Source organism: Ceratotherium simum, chromosome 33, assembly GCF_057802395.1.
Source record: "Ceratotherium simum simum isolate JZ-2026a chromosome 33, ASM5780239v1, whole genome shotgun sequence".
NCBI classification, from domain to species: Eukaryota; Metazoa; Chordata; class Mammalia; order Perissodactyla; family Rhinocerotidae; genus Ceratotherium; species Ceratotherium simum.
Genome location: NC_141932.1, coordinates 18,982,209 through 19,000,139, shown reverse-complemented (window position 1 = coordinate 19,000,139; position 17,931 = coordinate 18,982,209). Strand labels below are relative to the sequence as shown.

Below are 17,931 nucleotides of genomic sequence, written 5' to 3'. Positions count from 1 at the left end.
CCATGAGGGAGCATGTAAGGCTTTCCCCAGCTCCCCCGCCAGCTGCAGACCTGGGAGGGCAGCGCTGGAAATGGGTGGTGCTTCTCTCCTTGCTCCCCATGAGGGGCTGACACCTGGTCACATTCAAAAGCTCACTCCTGACGTGGAAGACGTTGACTTTGTCTGGGGTGGAGCATGGGGTTGGCTTGGTGGGGTTTCGATCCCCCATAATGTCCTAATGACCCTCATTTCCAAGCCCCCAAAACATAAATCCTAAATCAAAACAGAACTTTCTGGGCAAATGCAGCTTCAAGACAAGGATCTAGCAGCCACCTGCCACCAGACTGCTGTCCGGAAGACCCTTACGTATAGAAATGCTGCATCTGAGAGAGTGCGAGAGCGAGAGAAAGGTGTGCGTGCACAGGAGGCCGGAGGTCTGAGTTGGAGCCTGGTTGATGCTGTGTGGTCTCTGGATCTCCTCAGTGAAATTCAGCCTTCACAATACGGGATGTTGTGGAGTGTAGAGAGCTGGGAACTGCCCCCTCTGTGTGCAGATGTAAGGACCGCTGGTCATTCCCATCGTCCAGTGGGCCTGCCTGCCTGGGCGTGTCTGGGTGCACAGGGCCTGTGTGCAGACGGAAGGGCACTCATGAAGGTCTGCCTGTGTGTTATATCCTGCGTGGGAGTGCATGGGTGTGAGTATGGGCACACATGGCCAGGAGGCGTGTCTGGGCACACATGTGTAGATGTGCTCTTGTGCTCGTGGGTCCATGTGAGGGAGCAGAGGGGGTGTCTGTACCGGAGTGACCAATGGAGGGTAGGGAGGATTGGTGTTGGGGCCTGTGCACACAGAGGAGTGTTTCCGTGTGTCTGCGTGTGCACACGTGTGTGTGAAGTGCTGGGGTCCAGGTGTAGAAATACTTGAGTGTGTGTGTGTGTGGGTGAGTCCAGGCGTCCTTGTGCGCGCGTGTGGTTTGGGGGTCCCCCAGCATGGGGCGCAGCGAGTCCTGCAGGGCCCGGGGCGGCAGACGGGCTGTTTGGAGGCGCCAGGCGGCCTGGCAGCCTCGGACCGGGCGCCGGGAGGAGAAAGAGGGTAGCGAGCTCAACCGCGCCTTTGTCTGCACCGCCGTGCGCCGGGAGTCCTGCGCCTTTGTGTGACCCTCGCAGGTGTGCGCGCGGGAGCGTGGGCGGGGGCGGGGGGGGGAGGCGCGGAGGGGAGCAGAGGGAGGGGCTCCCTCCTACGCAGCCGGCCCCGCCCTCCGGCCCATTGGCTGGGCGCTGTCGCCCTCTGGCGGGCGCGGAGAGAACCGCTGGGCCCGGAGCGCCGCAGCGCTAAGGGCCACCGGGCAGCTAGGGGACCCGGTGGTCCTCTCCGCCGGAGCCGCCTTGGGCGCCCGCGTTTGTTCCCTGCCGCTCCCGGCCAAGGCCCCGACCCGCCGTCCGCACTGCCACTGCCCACGGGCACCGCTTCCTCTCAGTGGTGGTCCCGGACGCCACACCTGCGGACAGGTGCGCGGCTGGGTCCCCCTCCCCACAGCCGAGCGGAACACCCACCGCGAACACCTCTTCCTCCTGCGCTTCGTGGCTTCAACGCTCTTGGCTCTGGGCTCTTGAGAAGGCCACCTCACCTCTCTGGTTCTCAGTCTCTTCGTCTGTAAAATGGGGCAAATGTGATGCCTCAAGAGATGAAGCCTGTCAAGTGCGAGATGCAGGGCCTGGCACTGAGAAAGCCCCCCCCCCCCGAAAACTTCTAGCCGGTGTTTTAGTGTAGCTGTTCTGGGCCCACCTCCTCCCAGACCCACTTGCCCCGTTCCAGATGTGTTTGCCCCCGTGGAGGCGGGAGGCTGGGGTAGCTGTTGCAGCTGCCTCCTGGAGGAGCAACTGTAGGAGTCAGCTCTCCCAGCCTGCTTGCCCTGTGCCCCGCTACCCCCACTTCCCCAACACACACACATGATTTGGGGTCCGCTGGCTGCTGGGGTGGGCCTTTGGGCTACGGTATTTTCCCTTCCGAAGGGGGCGGACCCTGTGGTTTCCTCCCTGGGTGACTTCCGGCAGAGAGGGCTTGGCCCCCAGAGAGGGCGGGGAGATGACACAGTTGTTCCCCCAGCCCTGCGGGGCGGGCAGCATGGTTCACTCCAGCATGGGGGCTCCAGGTAAGGGGCCGGAGCCGCAGCACCGGCAGCACATTGGGGTTTGTCCTGCTTTGCCGATCGCTGACCCTCCCTGCTTTTCCTCCTTAGCTGTCTCCTCTGCCCTTTCACTCTGCCTCAGCAGCTCCTGGCTTCCCACCCTGGGTCCCACCTCCCAGCTCCTCTTTGCCCTCCCCTTCCACATCCGCACCTGGGGGGCTTCCAACCTCTTCTCCCCGCCTCTGCTGCCCTGTTCTGAGGGGTTTGGGGGAGGAGGATGGAGTCTGAGGTTGGTAGCAGGCTCTTACACGGAGGACCAGTGGGTGGGCAGCATGAGTGCTCCTTGGGTGGGGGCCGCAAGGAGGTTAAAAGGCCGCATTGTTGCATTTTGAGTGTGTGCGTGTCTGTGTACATGTATGTGAGCGGTGGTTCTGAGTCTTCTGGGTGTGACTGTCATGTGTCTGTGTGTGAGGGGCCATTATGGATGGCATTGTGGGGGTAGCCTTGGCAATGATCAGTTGGTTCACTTCCTCACTTCATGCGCCTCAGATGTCACCTCCTCAGGGAGGCCCTCCCTGACCACCGCATCTAGACTGGCAACTAATCCCGCCGTGCTCCGTTCTTGGTCCCCTGGCCCTGCTTTGTCTGTTCTTCATGGCACTTATCACTGCCTGAAAATTTATTATATGTTTGTGTGCTTATGAACTGCCTCCCCCCACCAAATGTCAGTTGACTGAGCGAACGTTGTGTGCCAGACACCGTACAAGGCAATTTGTATTTGTCGGTTCATTTGGTATAATGCGTCTATCTCTGCATAGTGATACTCATCTCTCGGCAGTGCTGATGGGAGAGTTAAATGAAGTAATATGTGTAAATGCTTAACACGGTGCCTGGAACTCGGCAAGCGTCAATACTTCGTGATGGTTTCATTTGCGGCCGTACAGGCATGACTGTGGGAATGTGTCACATTCGTGGGTGTCTGTGGGGATGAGTCTTGGTTTGGCGTTTGCCACCTTGTGTGTCTCAGTGTATGCAGCATCTCTGTGACCCTATTTATTGAGCAGTTCTGTGCTGGGTGTTGGAAATACAACTGGAAAAGGCAGCTTCAGATGTGTCCTCCTGGAGTCCCCAGTCCAGTGCAGGAGACAAACCTGTCATTAGACAATGGAGGACACACGGGCAGAGGAGTCAGGGCTGGGATGCAGGAGGCACGGGGGGCTGTGGGAGCCCAGAAGACTTGCCCAATTCAGTGGTGGAGTGTCAGGGAGGGCTTCCTGGAGGAGGAGATGTCTGGGCTGAGATGTGAAGGGTGAGTGGGTATAAGCAAGATAAAGGAGGTGAGTTGAACTGGAAGACTACTTGCAGGATGACATATGATTATTTATGGAGGTGACCGTGTGTGCAACTATGTATATGTGTGTGTGTACATACAGTGGACACAGAGATCCAGGGCATCTGCACACGCATGCCGTCTGCTCCACCACTGACTCGTCCCTGTCTGGGGTTGAATGGGGGCCTCATACATGCTGGGCACCAGGTTAGACCCCTTACTTGGCATTTTCACAGAACTGCCCTGCCCGGGAGGCCTGCCCTGGGTGCTGCTGCCTGGACGTGAATTAATATATTGTGTGGCCTTGGGCAGATCACTTGTCCTGCTTGGTCTCAGGCTCCACATCTGTGAACTGGGTTCAGGGGTCTGCCCTGGCCGTCTCCCAGGAGGAGGTGACTCTGGGTGTGTGAGTGTGTGCACGTCTGTGTGTGTGTGTCTATCTGAATGACTTGGGGGGGGGTGTTTGCATATCTGTGTCTATCTGTGTCTGTCTCTGAGTGACTCTGGGTGTGTGTGTATGCACATCTGTATCTGTATGTCTGTCTGTGAGTGACTCTGGGGTGTGTGTGCATGTCTGGGTGTGACTTGGTGTGTGAGTGTAAGTGCAGGTGTGCACACGCATGTCTGAACATGTGTTTTGCATATCTGCCCATGTCATTGTGTCTGGGCATGTGTCTTCATGGGCAAACATTCCTGTCTGGGATCTGAGCACACCTGTCCCTGTGTGTGTTTGCATGGTCTCTGTCCATGTCTGGGGCCCTGCCTGGCTGTGGTGTGTGTGCTGTGTGGCAGCCCCTGCCTGTTGTCAGCACAGCTGTGGGGCCACCTCTCTTGTTGTGTCTGCTGCCCGTATTTCCATCCCTCCCTCCTGACAGCTCAGAAGTGTTCACTCCCTTGAGGCCACCCAGGGACAGCTGTGGGGCTGTGGAGTGTGAGGTGCTGCTCCTAAGAAGGCCAGGGCTGGGCCAGCTGGGCCCACAGAGGTTCCCGGCAGCGCAGACCCTGCCCACAGGGGCTCCCAGGCCACAGCCTTGATTGAAGCAGGCTGTGGAGGCAGGGGACCCAGGGGACAGGCCAAGCGGGGCCAGGAGGGGTGAGGGGCAGCCCTTGGGCCCTCTATATTTAGCCCCATTTTCGGTAAGTGCTAACGAGAAGCTGGCCCAAGTCTGCTAAAACCGGCTGGGGGAAATGCAGAGGAGAAGTGAAAGTCCGGGGAGGGAGGGGCGAGGGAGGGGTGGGAAGGGCGGAGGGGACCCAGAGTCCCAGGCCTGGGGCAGTCGGGCAAGCGGGTGTGAGTCTAGGGACGTGGGCAGCCATGGGTGGGTCTGACTCAAGGATGGTGAGATTCAAGGGGCCTGGTAGAGTTCTGCATTGCTTTTCCCTGCCCATTCCACTAAAAAGTTACACATTGCCTGGGGTGGGAGAAGGGAGGGCATGACCGTAAATCACCAACCAACCTTTCTGTGCGATATGGGTTTGAGAGGGGCTTCTGAAGACGCCCAGAGGCTGGAGCGTATTAGAATAAACTTGGGGCACTTTTAAAATTCCAGATGCCCAGGTCTCACCCTGTCCCGATGAAATCAGAGTGTCTGGGAGTAGGCATCAGTATTTCTCTAGGGTGGAGAGGGGGGCAGTGCGGCAGCCCTGCCTGGGCCGAGGCTGAGAGCCTGCAGGATGGGCGGCTTCAGCGGGCCTTTGACGGGTTGCCAATGCCCTCAAGTTGCTGTTGAGGCATCATTTGGCTTTGAGTCTGTGGTGGAAATGGAGGCCCCTATTCATCCTTGGTGGGAGTGATTTGATGAGACCCTTTTCTTGGATTGGGCTCTGATGGGGGAGGAAGAAACCAGAGCAAGAGAGGCCTGGATGGAGGGCAGCCAACTGCTGCCGGGGTGCACAGGCTGTGTGGGAGTGAGGGGGAAGGGGGGCGGAATTAGGGAAAATAAGAGAAACAGTGGTGGAAATTTCCCCTCAGACCACCCTTGCATCTCCAGCCACTATCTCTGCAGAGGACAGGTTACCTTAAAGGTTTAGGGGTAAGGTTTAAGGTAAACCTTAAAGGTTTACTTTAAAGGAGTTGCCTGGGGGTTGGGGCTGAGGGTCAAGTGTCAGGTGACAGCAGGGAGGGGGCCTTGTTTGGGACAGTTTTGGGTCCTGGTCTGTCAGGGACCCTTTCATGCATTCATTCGTTGCAAAGACACAGTCCCAGCTTGTGCAGTGATGACTCTAGCCTGGGCCCTAAGGAGCCCACAGTGTGGGGTGGGGAGTCATTGCCCAGGTGATCAAGGTGTGGGAGGGGCAGGGGCAGGGGGACCCCAGAGAAGAGAGACACCAAACACCTGGGGAGTCAGGGAGGACCTCACAGAGGAGGTGTCATGTGAGCTGGGGCCTTAAAGAGGAGCAGGAGTTTGCTAATAGAGAAGGAAATGGTCCCCAGAGGTGGGAGAAGAGCAGAGGCAAGGGCCTGGAGGAGGAAGATGAGGGCCTTGGGGCCACTCTTGTTCATTCAACCCACACGTCCTGTGCTGGGCAGTGTTGGGGACCCTAAGGTGAGTCAGACCAGGCCTTGAGGGGGTGGGTCCTAGTCTGATGGGCGAGACGTACTGGGGCCCAGATGGCTACAGCCTCTAGGACAGTGGCAAGGGGAGATGCCAGGCCAGAAGGAGCCAGGTGGAGGGACCAGGTGGAGGTCTCTAGGGGATTAGGGGTGACTTCATAGAGGACTGACCCTGTGCTGGGTCCTGAAGGATGAGTAGGAAGTCGTCAGGTAGACAGAGTGGGGAACAGTGTTCCTGGCAGAGGGACCAGCCCATGCCAAGGCCTCAGGAAACATTTGTTAAATGGCAGAGAGACAGCAGGACAGAGGGAGGAACAAGTAAGAGACAGAGCTGCAGGGACATTCAGCAAACATTTCTAACCTCTTCTTCTGGGCTGAGTGATGCTAGGGACACAGCGATGAGTCAGACCAGGCCTGCCCCTGGTCTTGTGGGAAAGGACCAGCACACAGACAGGCACTGCCCTGCAGACTCAGGACTAGGACAGTGGGAAGGCACTACTGTGGGAGGCTGTATTAGTTTGTTAGAGCTATCAGTCTGTAGACTGGGTGGCTTAAACAGCAGAAATTAATTTTCTTGCAATTCTGGAAGCTAGATGTCCAAGGTCAAGGTGTCGGCAGGGTTGGTTTCTTCTGAGGCCTCTCTCCTTGGCTTGGGATGGCCACTTCTCCCTGTGTCTTCACATGGTCTTCCCTCTGTGTGTGTCTGGGACACAGGTCCCAATCTCCTCTTTTTATAGGAGATTGGGACCTGTCATATTTGATTAGGGCCCGCCTTAATGACCTCATTTTAACAAAGACCCTATCTCCAAATAAAGTCACATGCTGAGGTTACTGGGGGTTAGGACTTCAACATATGAATGTTGGGGGACACAACTCAGCCCATAACAGAGGTCAAGGATGAGCACGGACTCTCTGGGGTGGAGGTGAGGTCAGAGGCTGCCCTGGTCCACAGGCAAGAGAGGCATGCACCAGCTGGGCGGGGTGTATAGAACCTGTAAGGTCTGGACTCCCCATCAAGCAGAACCCCCAAGCAGAGGGAGATGCCTGGTGTGGTTGAAGAGCGGGATGCATGAGTGGCAAGAGACAGGCAGTGGAGGGTGGCAGGGGCCACACCCCGAAGGCCAGACCTCGGAGCCTGGTGTTTTCTTAGGGAAGTAGAAAGCCAAGGAAGGGTTCAGGGCCAGGGGGTGCTGGGCGTGGAAGGGATCTCCCTGGGGCCCTGTGGACCCTGGCCGGAGAGAGGGGCAAAGGAGGAGGCAGGGATGTTAGGAGGGGTGGGATTTAGGGCCAAGTAAGCGTTAGCGGCTGCCTGGAGCAGGGCCAAGGTCTGGGCGAGTTAGAGTCAGGAGTGAGGCCTCATCCCCTGGCTCCCTTTGCGTCCTCCTGCATCTCTCGGGATAATTAGACACTCGGTGCCCCATCCTCAGTGCCCGGAAACAGGACCTGAGCTCCTGTAGCATCCTGGGCACCTACTCCCCACCCCTACCACACCAGCCTATGCCTTAATAGGACTATGTTCTGCCTTATTATTATTTATTTTTTTAGCTTTTAAATATTTTGTGTGTGTGTGAAAACATAACGTACGTATAGTAAAGCACTCAAATTTTAAGTGTACAGCTTGATGAATTTTTACGTATGTATAGACCCCTGTATTCACTGAATAGATCAAGATACAGAACATTTCCACCCCCCTGCAGGCTTCCTCACGCCCTTTCCCAAAGATACCCACTAATCTGACCTTGATCACCTGGTACCATCCTGCCTGTTTTTGACCTTCGCGTAATTGGAGTCCTGCTGCCTGTCCTCTTTTGAGTCTGACGTCTTTGCCTTGGCGTCAGGTCTGCGAGATTCAGTGGTGTGTGTGAGACGCAGGAGTCTGCTCTTTTCCTTGCTGTAGAGTATTTCATCATAGGGACATACCACATTTTGTTGACCCTTTCTCCATTAACGGGGCTTGAGTTATTTCTAGTTCTGGGCCAATGCAAAAAGGCTGCTGGGAACATAGGTGTCCGAGGGCATTGGTGGGCAGGACGCTCCCGTCTCTTGGGTGGATGCCCAGGAGTGGACGTGCTGGTCATAGGGAGGGGGCACCTCTTCGGCTTTCCTAACTGCGTGTCAATTTACACTCCCACTGGCAGTGTGTCGATTTACACTCCCACTGGCTCCAGAATCAGGAATTTTAAACCTGAGCGGCATTTCATGTTGAGTAATCCTCAGTTTCAAAATTCCTGGACTGTTCTTTTCAGTTGCTGAGGGCGTCCCAGCTCTCTCTTTAGCTGGCCTTCTTTAAGTATCTTGGGTACAGACCACACTAGAGCTGGACAGCTCCTTTGATAGGATGGGGTCAAGGTGCAGGTGGGGATTTGGAGTGAGTTGTGGGGGAGACTTTTGGGTCAGAGTCAGAGTCATGAGTAAGGTCTGAGGCCGAGTTGGGAGTCAAGGTCAGATAAAGGTCTTGGATCATCTAGACGGGAGCTGGGTTTCAGGATGGGGAAGGCGAGTGAGAACAGGTCAGGCAGAGGCTCAGATTTGTGTGGAGGTCTAGGACGAGGAAGGGCTGGGTTCGAGTGGGTGTCAGGGTGAGCTTGGGTTGTGGTGACAGTTGGAGATGAGGTGGGTGGAAGTCACCACTGGGGTCCGTTAGACCATAGCAGTTCTGATCAGAAGCGGGAACCCCGGAGTTACGAAGACTGGGGATCCAATCAGGGCACCTCTGCTGTCTCACTGTCCTCTTGGGGGGGTGATGCCTCCCTTGGTGCCTCAGTTTCCTCCTCTGTAAAATGGGGGTAATATTAGCACCAACTGCTCATGTGAATTCTGAATTATACTTAGTGCTGTGCTTGGCACTCACCTTTCCATTATCAGCATCAGAGAGCTTTGAGGACAGGGCATTTGTTGCCATTGCTTTGTGCTCCCTGCTGCCAGCTTGCCACCTCCTCTTGGCCACCTCCTTTCACTTCCTGCGTCTACGGAACTCTAGAATGGGATTGCATTTGTAGGGGCGGGGTATCTAGGTTGGATTTGGGTGTGCAGTTGGGGTTCAACCATAAAGTCTAGGATTAGCTTTGAGGACACGGTCAGGGGCAGAGCGGATGGAGTTGGAGCTGGAGTTACAGAGATCAGAATGGGGCTGCTAGGCCTGTGCGCTGAATGCAAGAAGGGGGGCCAGGTGGGAGTGAGATGTGGACGGGAAAGTGGTGGGCCGGCGGCCGGGGCCAGAGGGCGGCTGAATCACACCCAGAGATCTGCAGAATCGCTCCTTTGGGGATGCTGCAGTCCCTTCACACCCCCCAGGCCCCACTCAGAGTGGAAAACATGCCTCACCCGAAACCTGGTGAGGCAGGACGGGCGCCTGGGCGGCACGCCTGAGGAGGAGGCCCAAGGCTGACTCTCTCCTTTGGAACATCACCAACCTCCTCCTGGGCAGCGGAAACCTTCTCAGGACCGCCTTCTACCCCCCGCCCTTCCTCAGCGCCTCACGGGGGCTGACATTCCCTGTGCTACCTTCTGGAGGGGTGAAAGGATCAGGCAAGATCCCCAAGGCCTGAAGGCCACTTTCTTGTCCTGACGGAGGAGGGCAGAGGCCTCGAATGGAGAGCATCTCTCCTGGAAAGAGACACCTGCAAGGTGGCAGGGGTGAGGGGGGCTTTGGGGAGAGGCTGGGGTGGTGCTGAAGGAGGGACCTGAGAGCGCTCCTGGCTTCCACTCCCTCACCCTGCTTGCATCCCTCCTCTGTCCCCAGAAATAAGAATGTCTAAGCCCCTGGAGGCCGAGAAGCAAGGTCTGGACTCCCCGTCAGAGCACACAGGTGGGTGGGGAAGGGAGCAGGGAGGACAGAGGGTCACCGTGGGTGGGGGCAGGTGTGTTGGGGGAGCTGCGGTGGCTGATGACAACTCAGCCTTTGGGTGACAACTCGCTCTTTCCCTCTTGTTGCAGACACTGAAAGAAATGGACCAGACACTAACCATCAGGTCAGAAGGGAGTGGATGAGCAGGAGGGGTGGGCATGGGGAGAAGGGAGCAGAGGGGGCCTCTGCAGGGGAGGGACAGGGTGTCAGAAGCTGCTTCATCTCCCTGTTCCCATCATCTACCCCAACTTTCTCTTCACAGAACCCCCAGAATAAGACCTCCCCATTCTCCGTGTCCCCAACTGGCCCCAGCACCAAGGTAAGCACCTGTCAGAACAGCAAGGGCAGGGGAAGAGGGAGAGGTGTCCTGTGATAGGTGGCATTTGACTTTTGGGAGAGGGTCCTGCACCCCTGCTGGGGTTCCAGGGTCTGAGGGGGCACTGAGCCCTGGTACCTTGGTGACAAGCCTCCTCCCGCCCCTTCTCACCCTTGGGCTCCCGCCCCAAGCCTGTGACTCACCCAGGCTCCTTCCCCTTCCCTGGGGGGTGGGGGTGGCCAGGGAAATCCCCCCCAGAGCCCCAGGGCGATGAACAACAGGAAGCCGGGCCCCGCCCCCATCCCAACTTCCCTGACTGAACAGGGGCCTGCCCCACCCCCCGCCCCCCAAGACACACTCAGGGGCCAGCAGGGGGCAGGGGCCTGGGGGGCTGGAGGAGGCAGACCCACTGAGGTAGGCTGTGGGGTTATCGTAGTAGAGGATGAGGGGGAGGCCGGAAGCAGCCAGATAGAGCAAATCCCAAATCCAGATGAGGCCCTGCTGCTGGGCACTGCTGGGCTTCCTGGGATGTCTGGGGCCCAGGTCTCCACCCTCCAGCCTGGCTGGGGGCAGCTGGCAGGTCCAGTGGCCTGAAGGCAGCCTGCAGGGCAGGGGCAGAGGGGCCATGGGCAGGACTCCTGAGCGTGCAAAGGTGGCAGAGGGATGGGATGGGATGGGGAGCCGGGAACTACTCTGTGACCGTGGGAAAATCACTTCCCCCCTCTGGGCTTCTCAGTTTCCTCTTCTCTAACATGGCGGGGGACAGTCAGATTGGACGGCCTTTGAGGTCCCTTCTGCGGCTGGTGTGCCCTGATGCTGCTCGGTGGGAGGGTGTCTTGTCCTGAGTGCATTGGACAGGGCCCAAGTTGGGGAGGGCTCAGGCTCTGACCTCCTTCCCTCTGATCTTAGGCTCTGCTCTGGCCTTAGCCTGCATAGCGGAGCATGTGTCCGTCACCCCTACCGCCTCCTCCTCAGCCGAATCTCTGCAGCCTCTCCTGCCCCACAGCAGCCCTGCTTCTCCGTGGGGAAACCATGGAGCCCAGGGAAGGAAAGGCTCTCACTCCCCTTCCCTGGCCTGGGCCCTGGGAAAGCCCGAGGCAGAGAAGGTGGCGGCCTCTGACTCCGGGTCTCCGTCCATACTGCATCCTCTTCTCCGCTCCATCTCACTCCATCTCTTCTGTGTCAGTCTTTCCCTCCGTGCAGTGATTCATGTGCTCCCATCACGGTTTCCGACAAATCCACACACTGCTGTGTACAATTGTTTACATCATAATTTTGTTAATTGGCTCAATTTTTAAAAACATTTTATTATGGAAAATGTGAAGCAGATACAAAAGTAAAAAGAACAGTACAATGAATGTAAACCCCCAGGTACCCATCAGTCAGCTTCAACAATCATCAGCTCATGAACTGGCTCGCTTTTTCAACAGCTGAAATAAACGTTTTTTAAATGGAAATTTCATGAATGGAAAACCAGAATCACTTGCCATGGAAATAAATACAATGATTATTAAAATGTACCCAGAGACTCTTGCCTGCTGAAGGATCTAAACCTGAAGCCTGTTCTCCGTTTGTTAAAAGGGGAGATTAGCCAGTGTTGGGGGCATCCTAGCACCTAACGGAGACTTTCTTAAGAGAATCAAAAAGAATGAAGGAGCCTAGAAGAGGAATAGTGTTCTCACCACGGCCCGCAATGTTTGTTTTTTTTAACTTTTAATTAAAATGTGACACACACGTAGATCCTCCGTGTACGGCTCTGTGGATTTTCACAAACTGAACACCTATGCCGCCAGCACCAGATCAAGAAACAGAACACGATCAGACTTCCAGAAGGCCCTTAATTCCCGGCCAGGGACAGCCACTGCTCTGGCTTCTACCACTGTTGTTTCATGCTCGTCTCTGTACCCCTTAAACTTTCTGACATTCATATCCCATACTTTGGGGCACACCACTCACTCTGTTATTTGTTTCCCAGGCCTCTGTCCATTCATCTCAGTCTGCATTACAAATGCCACGCCCCTGCCAAGCCGCTGTGTCACCTTTCGTGAATTGCTTTCCCTCTCTGGACCTCCTTTTGTGAAATGGTGCTGGGACATTGGGCTGAAGGATGATCTCTAATGTCCCCCCCGGGCCTGAGAGTGTGTGATCCATCAAGCCATGCCTCCTCCCACCCCCACGTGTCCTTTACCAACAGACCCGTCTGGCTTGTTATCTGGGAGAGGAAGGAGGCCAGGACTGCTCTATGCTGGTCTATCCTATGTGTTGGATGCGAGATGCACCGGCATCCTGCACAGAGAGAGGAGGCGGGGCTCGGCAGACTCCCGGGGTGGAGGCTGAGAGCCGGCAACCCTGGGCCACATCTGGCCCTCAGAAGTGCTTTGGGGGTCCTGCTGGTGTTTTTGCTTTAGATTTTGAAATGAGTGGCCAGAAGGAGCAGAACAGGAGCTGCACAGGCCTCCCTTCAAGTGGGCAGGCTTTCTCGCCCCATCCACATTTGCCCACGTCACCGCGTTCACCTGTCTGCCTGTTTTCATGTGCACTTGAGTTCATGAGCTGTGTTCCAAGGTGGTGATTATTTTTAATACCCCAAGACCCTTTCTCCAATACAGTCTTTTTCTTTTCTTTTTTTTTTTTTGTGAGGAAGATCAGCCCTGAGCTAACATCCATGCCAATCCTCCTCTTTTTGCTGAGGAAGACTGGCCCTGGGCTAACATCCATGCCCATCTTCCTCTACTTCATATGGGACGCCACCACAGCATGGCTTGACAAGTGGTGCGTTGGTGCACGCCCGGGATCCAAACCGGCGAACCCCGGGCCTCTGCAGTGGAGCGTGCGCACTTAACGGCTACACCACCGGGCCGGCCCCTCTAATACAGTCTTACTTCATTGGGCACCTCTGGCTGAGGCAGCTGAGGGGTGTGGGACCCAGAACTCCCTTATTTGGTGTCCCGGGGCCCCCACCGGCATCATTTCCCATTTTACAGGTGGGGAAACTGACATCCAAGAGGAGAAAAGTGCCCTCCAAAGGTGATCCTCCTCTGTAGGGAGTTTGGGTGCAGGGGATGTGTTAGCCCTATCCAACTGATGAGGAAACTGAGGCCAGAGGGGTGGCCTGAGGCCCCAGGCCGGCCAGCGCTGGGTCTGGTGTCTTTATCCCAGTCCTCTCCTCCTGTGCCAGCCCGAGGTTGCTGTTGCCACACACGTGCCCTCTCTTTGGTTCACAGGTGGGCATTCTCTCTGGCCTCCACTTAACATTCTGGGGTCCCGGACCCTGCCTCTCTCCCCCCCAGATCAAGGCTGAAGACCCCAGTGGCGACTCAGCCCCAGCAGCACCCCCGCCCCCCCAGCCGGCTCAGCCACATCTGCCCCAGGCCCAACTCATGTTGACGGGCAGCCAGCTAGCCGGGGTAAGTACCGGGGAAGGACGGGGATGGAGGACGCCGGCCAGCCGCCTCCCATCTATTACAGGACTGGTGGCATGGGGTGTCCCGCCAGGGCCACGGCCACTTTCTCACAACTACCTCTTGCCCTCTTCTGTCCTCCTGGAAGACTTGCCCCCTAACCCGCTTGGCTCAGGCACTAACCCCTCTCTGCCTTCTCTGCTCCTCCCCATGCCCTTCCTCCGGCCCCTGCTGCCTCTGCCCGCCCCACAGCTCACGGCGCTGATGCCAGCTCAGCAGCAGCTCCTCCTGCAGCAAGCGCAGGCCCAGCTCCTGGCCGCCGCCGTGCAGCAGTCCACTGCCGCCGCCGCTGCCGCTGCCGCCTCCTCCACCTCCTCCTCCTCTTCCTCCTCCTCTTCCTCTGCCTCCTCCTCGACCTCGCAGCCCCCAGCCTCCTCTGGGGGAGGTGACCTGCCACCACCACAGCCTGCCAGCCAGCCCCCTGGGACCCCACAGCTCACCCTGTCCCAGCCCATCCAGCTCACAGCACAGGTAAGGGCAGCCCGAGGAGCACGCTCCCTCCAGCAGAGGACCACAGAAACCGGGAGTGTGCAGGGGGCTGACTGGTCCACATGGACCGTTCTGATCACCAGCCATGTGCCAGGCAGTTCCCAGCAACCCTAGGAAGGCTTGGGAGATGCTGCCGCCCATCTTTCAGCGGGGTAAAGCGAGGCTCAGAAGGGGGACATCCTCCACATGATGGAGTGCCCGGCTAAGCACTTTCTATGCATCTCGCTGAGGGTTCACAGCCATAGCCATCTGGGAGGTTGGCGCGTTATCCTCAGTTTGCAGCTGAGGAAACCGGGAGTCACCTCCATGAATGATACCTGTGTGGGTGCAAAACGAAAGGCTGAGAATCAGCATAAGTATCCCACATCGCATCCTGCGCCCATTCATCGAGATGTTCTTTCAGAAGAGAGGCCTGTGATCTCTGAGTTAGGAAGTGCTGCATCCTCTCTCTCCTTTCTGGAGACTTCCAGTATACATTGAATCATGAGTTAGTGGCTGTATTACTTTCCTAGAGAAGGCAGAACAAAGTACCACAAATTGAGTGGCTTAAAACAACAGAAATGTATTGTCTCAGACCAGAAGTCCAAAATCAAGGTATCGGCAGAGCTGCGCTCTCTCTGAAGGCTCTAGGGGAGAATCCCTCTGCCTCTTCCAGCTTCTCGTGGTGCCAGAAATCCTTGGCATTCCGTGGCTTGTAGATGAATCGCTCCAATCTCTGCCTCCATCATCATCTGGCCATCTTCTCTCCACGTGTCTGTCTCTGTGTCCAAATTTCCCCTTCTTATAAGGGCACCAGTCATTGGATTAGGACCCACCCTAATAACCTCATTTTAACTTGATTATATCTGCAAAGACCCTATTTCCAAATAAGGTCATATTTACAGGCACCAGGGGTTAGGACTTCCAACATATTGTTTTGGGGACTACAACTCAACCCATGACAGTGGCCAACAGGTTTCCCATAAGGATAACCAGCAGGAGCAGGGAGGAGCTGGGCAGGCTTCCCAGGCCTGCTCTCTCCAGCCCACCCCGTCCACACCTGCCCACGACACCCGTTTGTGCTGTCTGCCTGGTTTCTGTAAGCATTTGAGTCTGTGGCCCGTGCTCCAGGGCAGTGAGGGTCCTGAGAAGTCCTACAGAAACCTGTTTAACTTCCCGTAGCCCTGTGTTTCCCACAATGACTGTTCCTCGGATCGCTTCTTTCTCTCTCTCCCCACCTCCTTCCACGGAACCCCTGGGCCAGGCGCTGTCTACACAAGAGAGCTGTGTCCCTGACACAGTGGCTCTTCCCCTGACAGAGTTCAGCCTCCAGGGAACCCGTTCCACTACTGACCAGCACTCCCATTTGGGACAGTCCTTAATGCTGAGCTGGAATCTGCCTCCTTAGAGCTTCCTGCTGCTGGGCCTGGTTCTGTAGAAACACACAGAACAACCTATGCCTGCTGCTCGGTGACAGCTCTTCCAATGTAGGCTCCCAATGCCTGGCTCGTCCCAGCAACAGTAACTAGAGCCTGTTGGTGCTGCCTTTGTACCAGGCGCTGTGCTAACAGTGACCCTCTTGAACTCACAAATCCTCACCACGGCCAATGCTCCCAGGGGCAAAGTGACTTGCCTGCCCCAGGTCACACTGTGAGCACAAGTGGCAGAATCGGCCTGGGAATCCAGGGCTCTAACCACACAATCCCGGCTGCAGCCTTTAGCTCTCCTTCTCTGGACGTGTTTCCCTCCCACCATGGCTGCCAGAGACCCCAGCAGGTGTTCCGTTTGCCTTACAGCACACACGGCTCCTCATTGAGCAACACCAAGGCTCAGGGCTCCTCGCTAGGTGCCCCTGCTCTTGTTCTCCTTCCTCCCTGGAAGTCAGCTCCCTCCCTTTACCTGGTTAGCTCCTCTTCATCCTTTAAGCCCCAGCTTGGGAGTTCACACCTCCAGGAAGTCTTCAGTGATTTCCCTCCCTCCAGCTGGTTTGATTTCCTGCCTCCTGCTTCCTCTGGGGGCCCCCAGCCCAGGCCTCTCCTTTTGCCAGAGCCCCGATCACCCAGGGCTCTATCCAAATATGCCCATGGAAATATCTGTTGAAGGGACAAAGACTAGAGGGAGAGAGGAGGGACAGGACAGCCTAGTGTAGATCCAGCCAGGCCATCATCCCTCGTGAGCGGCAGACTCTCCTTCTCTTCGTACACTCCTAGAGCCACCTCCCCCAGGCCCCCACAGGCCCCAGCAGCAGCAGGCCAACCCTCTGCCACCTGCTATCCGCCCAGGCTCTGATTCTCCAGGTCTCCTCCAACCCCTCCCTGCCACGCCCTTTCCTCTTGCTCCTCCCGCCCCAGCTTCCCTCAGCTCTGATCTTCCCCTGCCTGTTCGCTGCAAATGCAAAGCTGACCAAGTTTGTTTGTGGGAGTTCTGTCACCCCGTGACCTCATTTCCCCAATAGACAAATGTTTGTCCCGTCCGTCTATATGTCGGGCACCATGCTAGGTCCGGGCTGCAGTGGGGACCATGTTCCTGCCACCCTAGCTGCCCACCACAGGCACAGCTGTCCCCGGCCCTGGGCTTGACCCCTCTCCTCAGCCTGTGTCTGGTGCGGCTGAGTCCACTTCCTGTGCCTTTTCGGCTCTGTCCTGCTATCATTTCACAGACATCTCCCGGCCCCCTGAGTGTCAGGCCCTGGCAGGAAGATGAGGACTTAGGAGTGACTCAGACCTAGCGTTGCCCCCAAGGGGCTCCCAGTCTTGTAGGGAAACAGACACAACAACAAACCACTGAGAAATGTCTTACTTGAAAAATACTAAGAAAGCTAAAAGCCCCCATAAACCCTATCGCTTTAAAGTTACATAAAGTATGAAGGGAAAGTCCCTCGTCCGTCCCTTTAACGCCAGCTTCCAAGGTAATGTCGGTTAAACAGTTTGGCAGGAACCTTCCCTGCATTTTCTATCTTGTACAGATAAAGGGACGATTTTAACACAATTTTATAATTTGTGTGTCCCGCGCTCAGCACCATGCCTTCCACCGAGGGGGCTGCATGGATGTTTACTGAATCAATGAGGGATGTTTTGCTGCAGCTTTTCAATCAAGGGTAGGGAAGACATCTCTCCAGGGGAGTAATTCAGACTGTCTAGGGTAGAGGTAGGCATTGATTGAAAATTTACATTAACTGTTAAAACATCCTTTTGTATTTGGAGAGCGAAAAAGAATCCCTATTTCGTAATATAACCGCAGCAAATAAAGCTTGACAAAATCTTTTCGGCTGGTAAGACCTAGCGAATAAAGGTTTCCCAGGGAAACCTACTTGATTTGGTGGGAGTGTGTGTGTGTGGGAAAAGAAAGGGGACCTGTGTCTCAGGGAGTCAGGGAAGGCTCCCGGGAGGAGGGGATATCTGAACAAGGAGGGACAAGTAGGAGTTTACCAGGTGGACGAGCTGGAGAAAGGGGTTCCAGGCATGGGAAAGGTGAATGCGAAGTGAGAGAGCATGGCGGGCTCAGGGAGTTGCGGGGGCGGGGGAGCCAGCGGTGGAAGACAGTAAAGGATGAGCTGGAGGGAGTGTCGGCCCAAAGCCACTCTAGGTGGCTGAAAAAGAGAAAGGAATATTTGGCTGAGATCACTGAAAAGGCCCAGCCTGGAACATCAAAACCTGGCCCCAGGGATCTGTCTGCCTTTTCATTCTGGGGCAGGCAAAATGGGTGCCAGCTTCTAGACTTGCGGCCACCCTGCCCAGGGAGATAAAACACGCCCACTGGCCAGGTTTGAGTTGGTGCCCCCGACGCCTGAGAAGGTGGGGTCAGCCCCATCTGGACCCCGTGACCTGAGAGTGGGGGAGGGCAAGTC

At 56.4% G+C, this 17,931-nt stretch overlaps 1 protein-coding gene across 7 annotated transcripts in view; it reads left to right on the top strand.

Annotated features, from left to right (window-relative positions):
* Positions 1-2,064: 2,064 nt before the first annotated feature.
* POU2F2 (POU class 2 homeobox 2) overlaps positions 2,065-17,931 on the top strand; it is a 34,451-nt gene continuing 18,584 nt past the window's right edge. For 4 of the 7 annotated variants that reach the window (XM_014795117.2, XM_014795116.2, XM_004440097.3 and 1 more), the window contains exons 1-5: positions 2,065-2,132; positions 9,735-9,800; positions 9,929-9,963; positions 10,102-10,158; positions 13,446-13,562. In XM_014795117.2, the coding sequence (XP_014650603.1) occupies positions 2,066-2,132; positions 9,735-9,800; positions 9,929-9,963; positions 10,102-10,158; positions 13,446-13,562 (342 nt within the window). In that variant the 5' untranslated portion in view covers position 2,065. Of the gene's footprint in view, positions 2,133-9,734; positions 9,801-9,928; positions 9,964-10,101; positions 10,159-13,445; positions 13,563-13,808; positions 14,088-17,931 lie in introns of all 7 variants that reach the window. The other 3 variants (XM_087421690.1, XM_087421692.1, XM_087421691.1) reach the window with 1 other exon arrangement.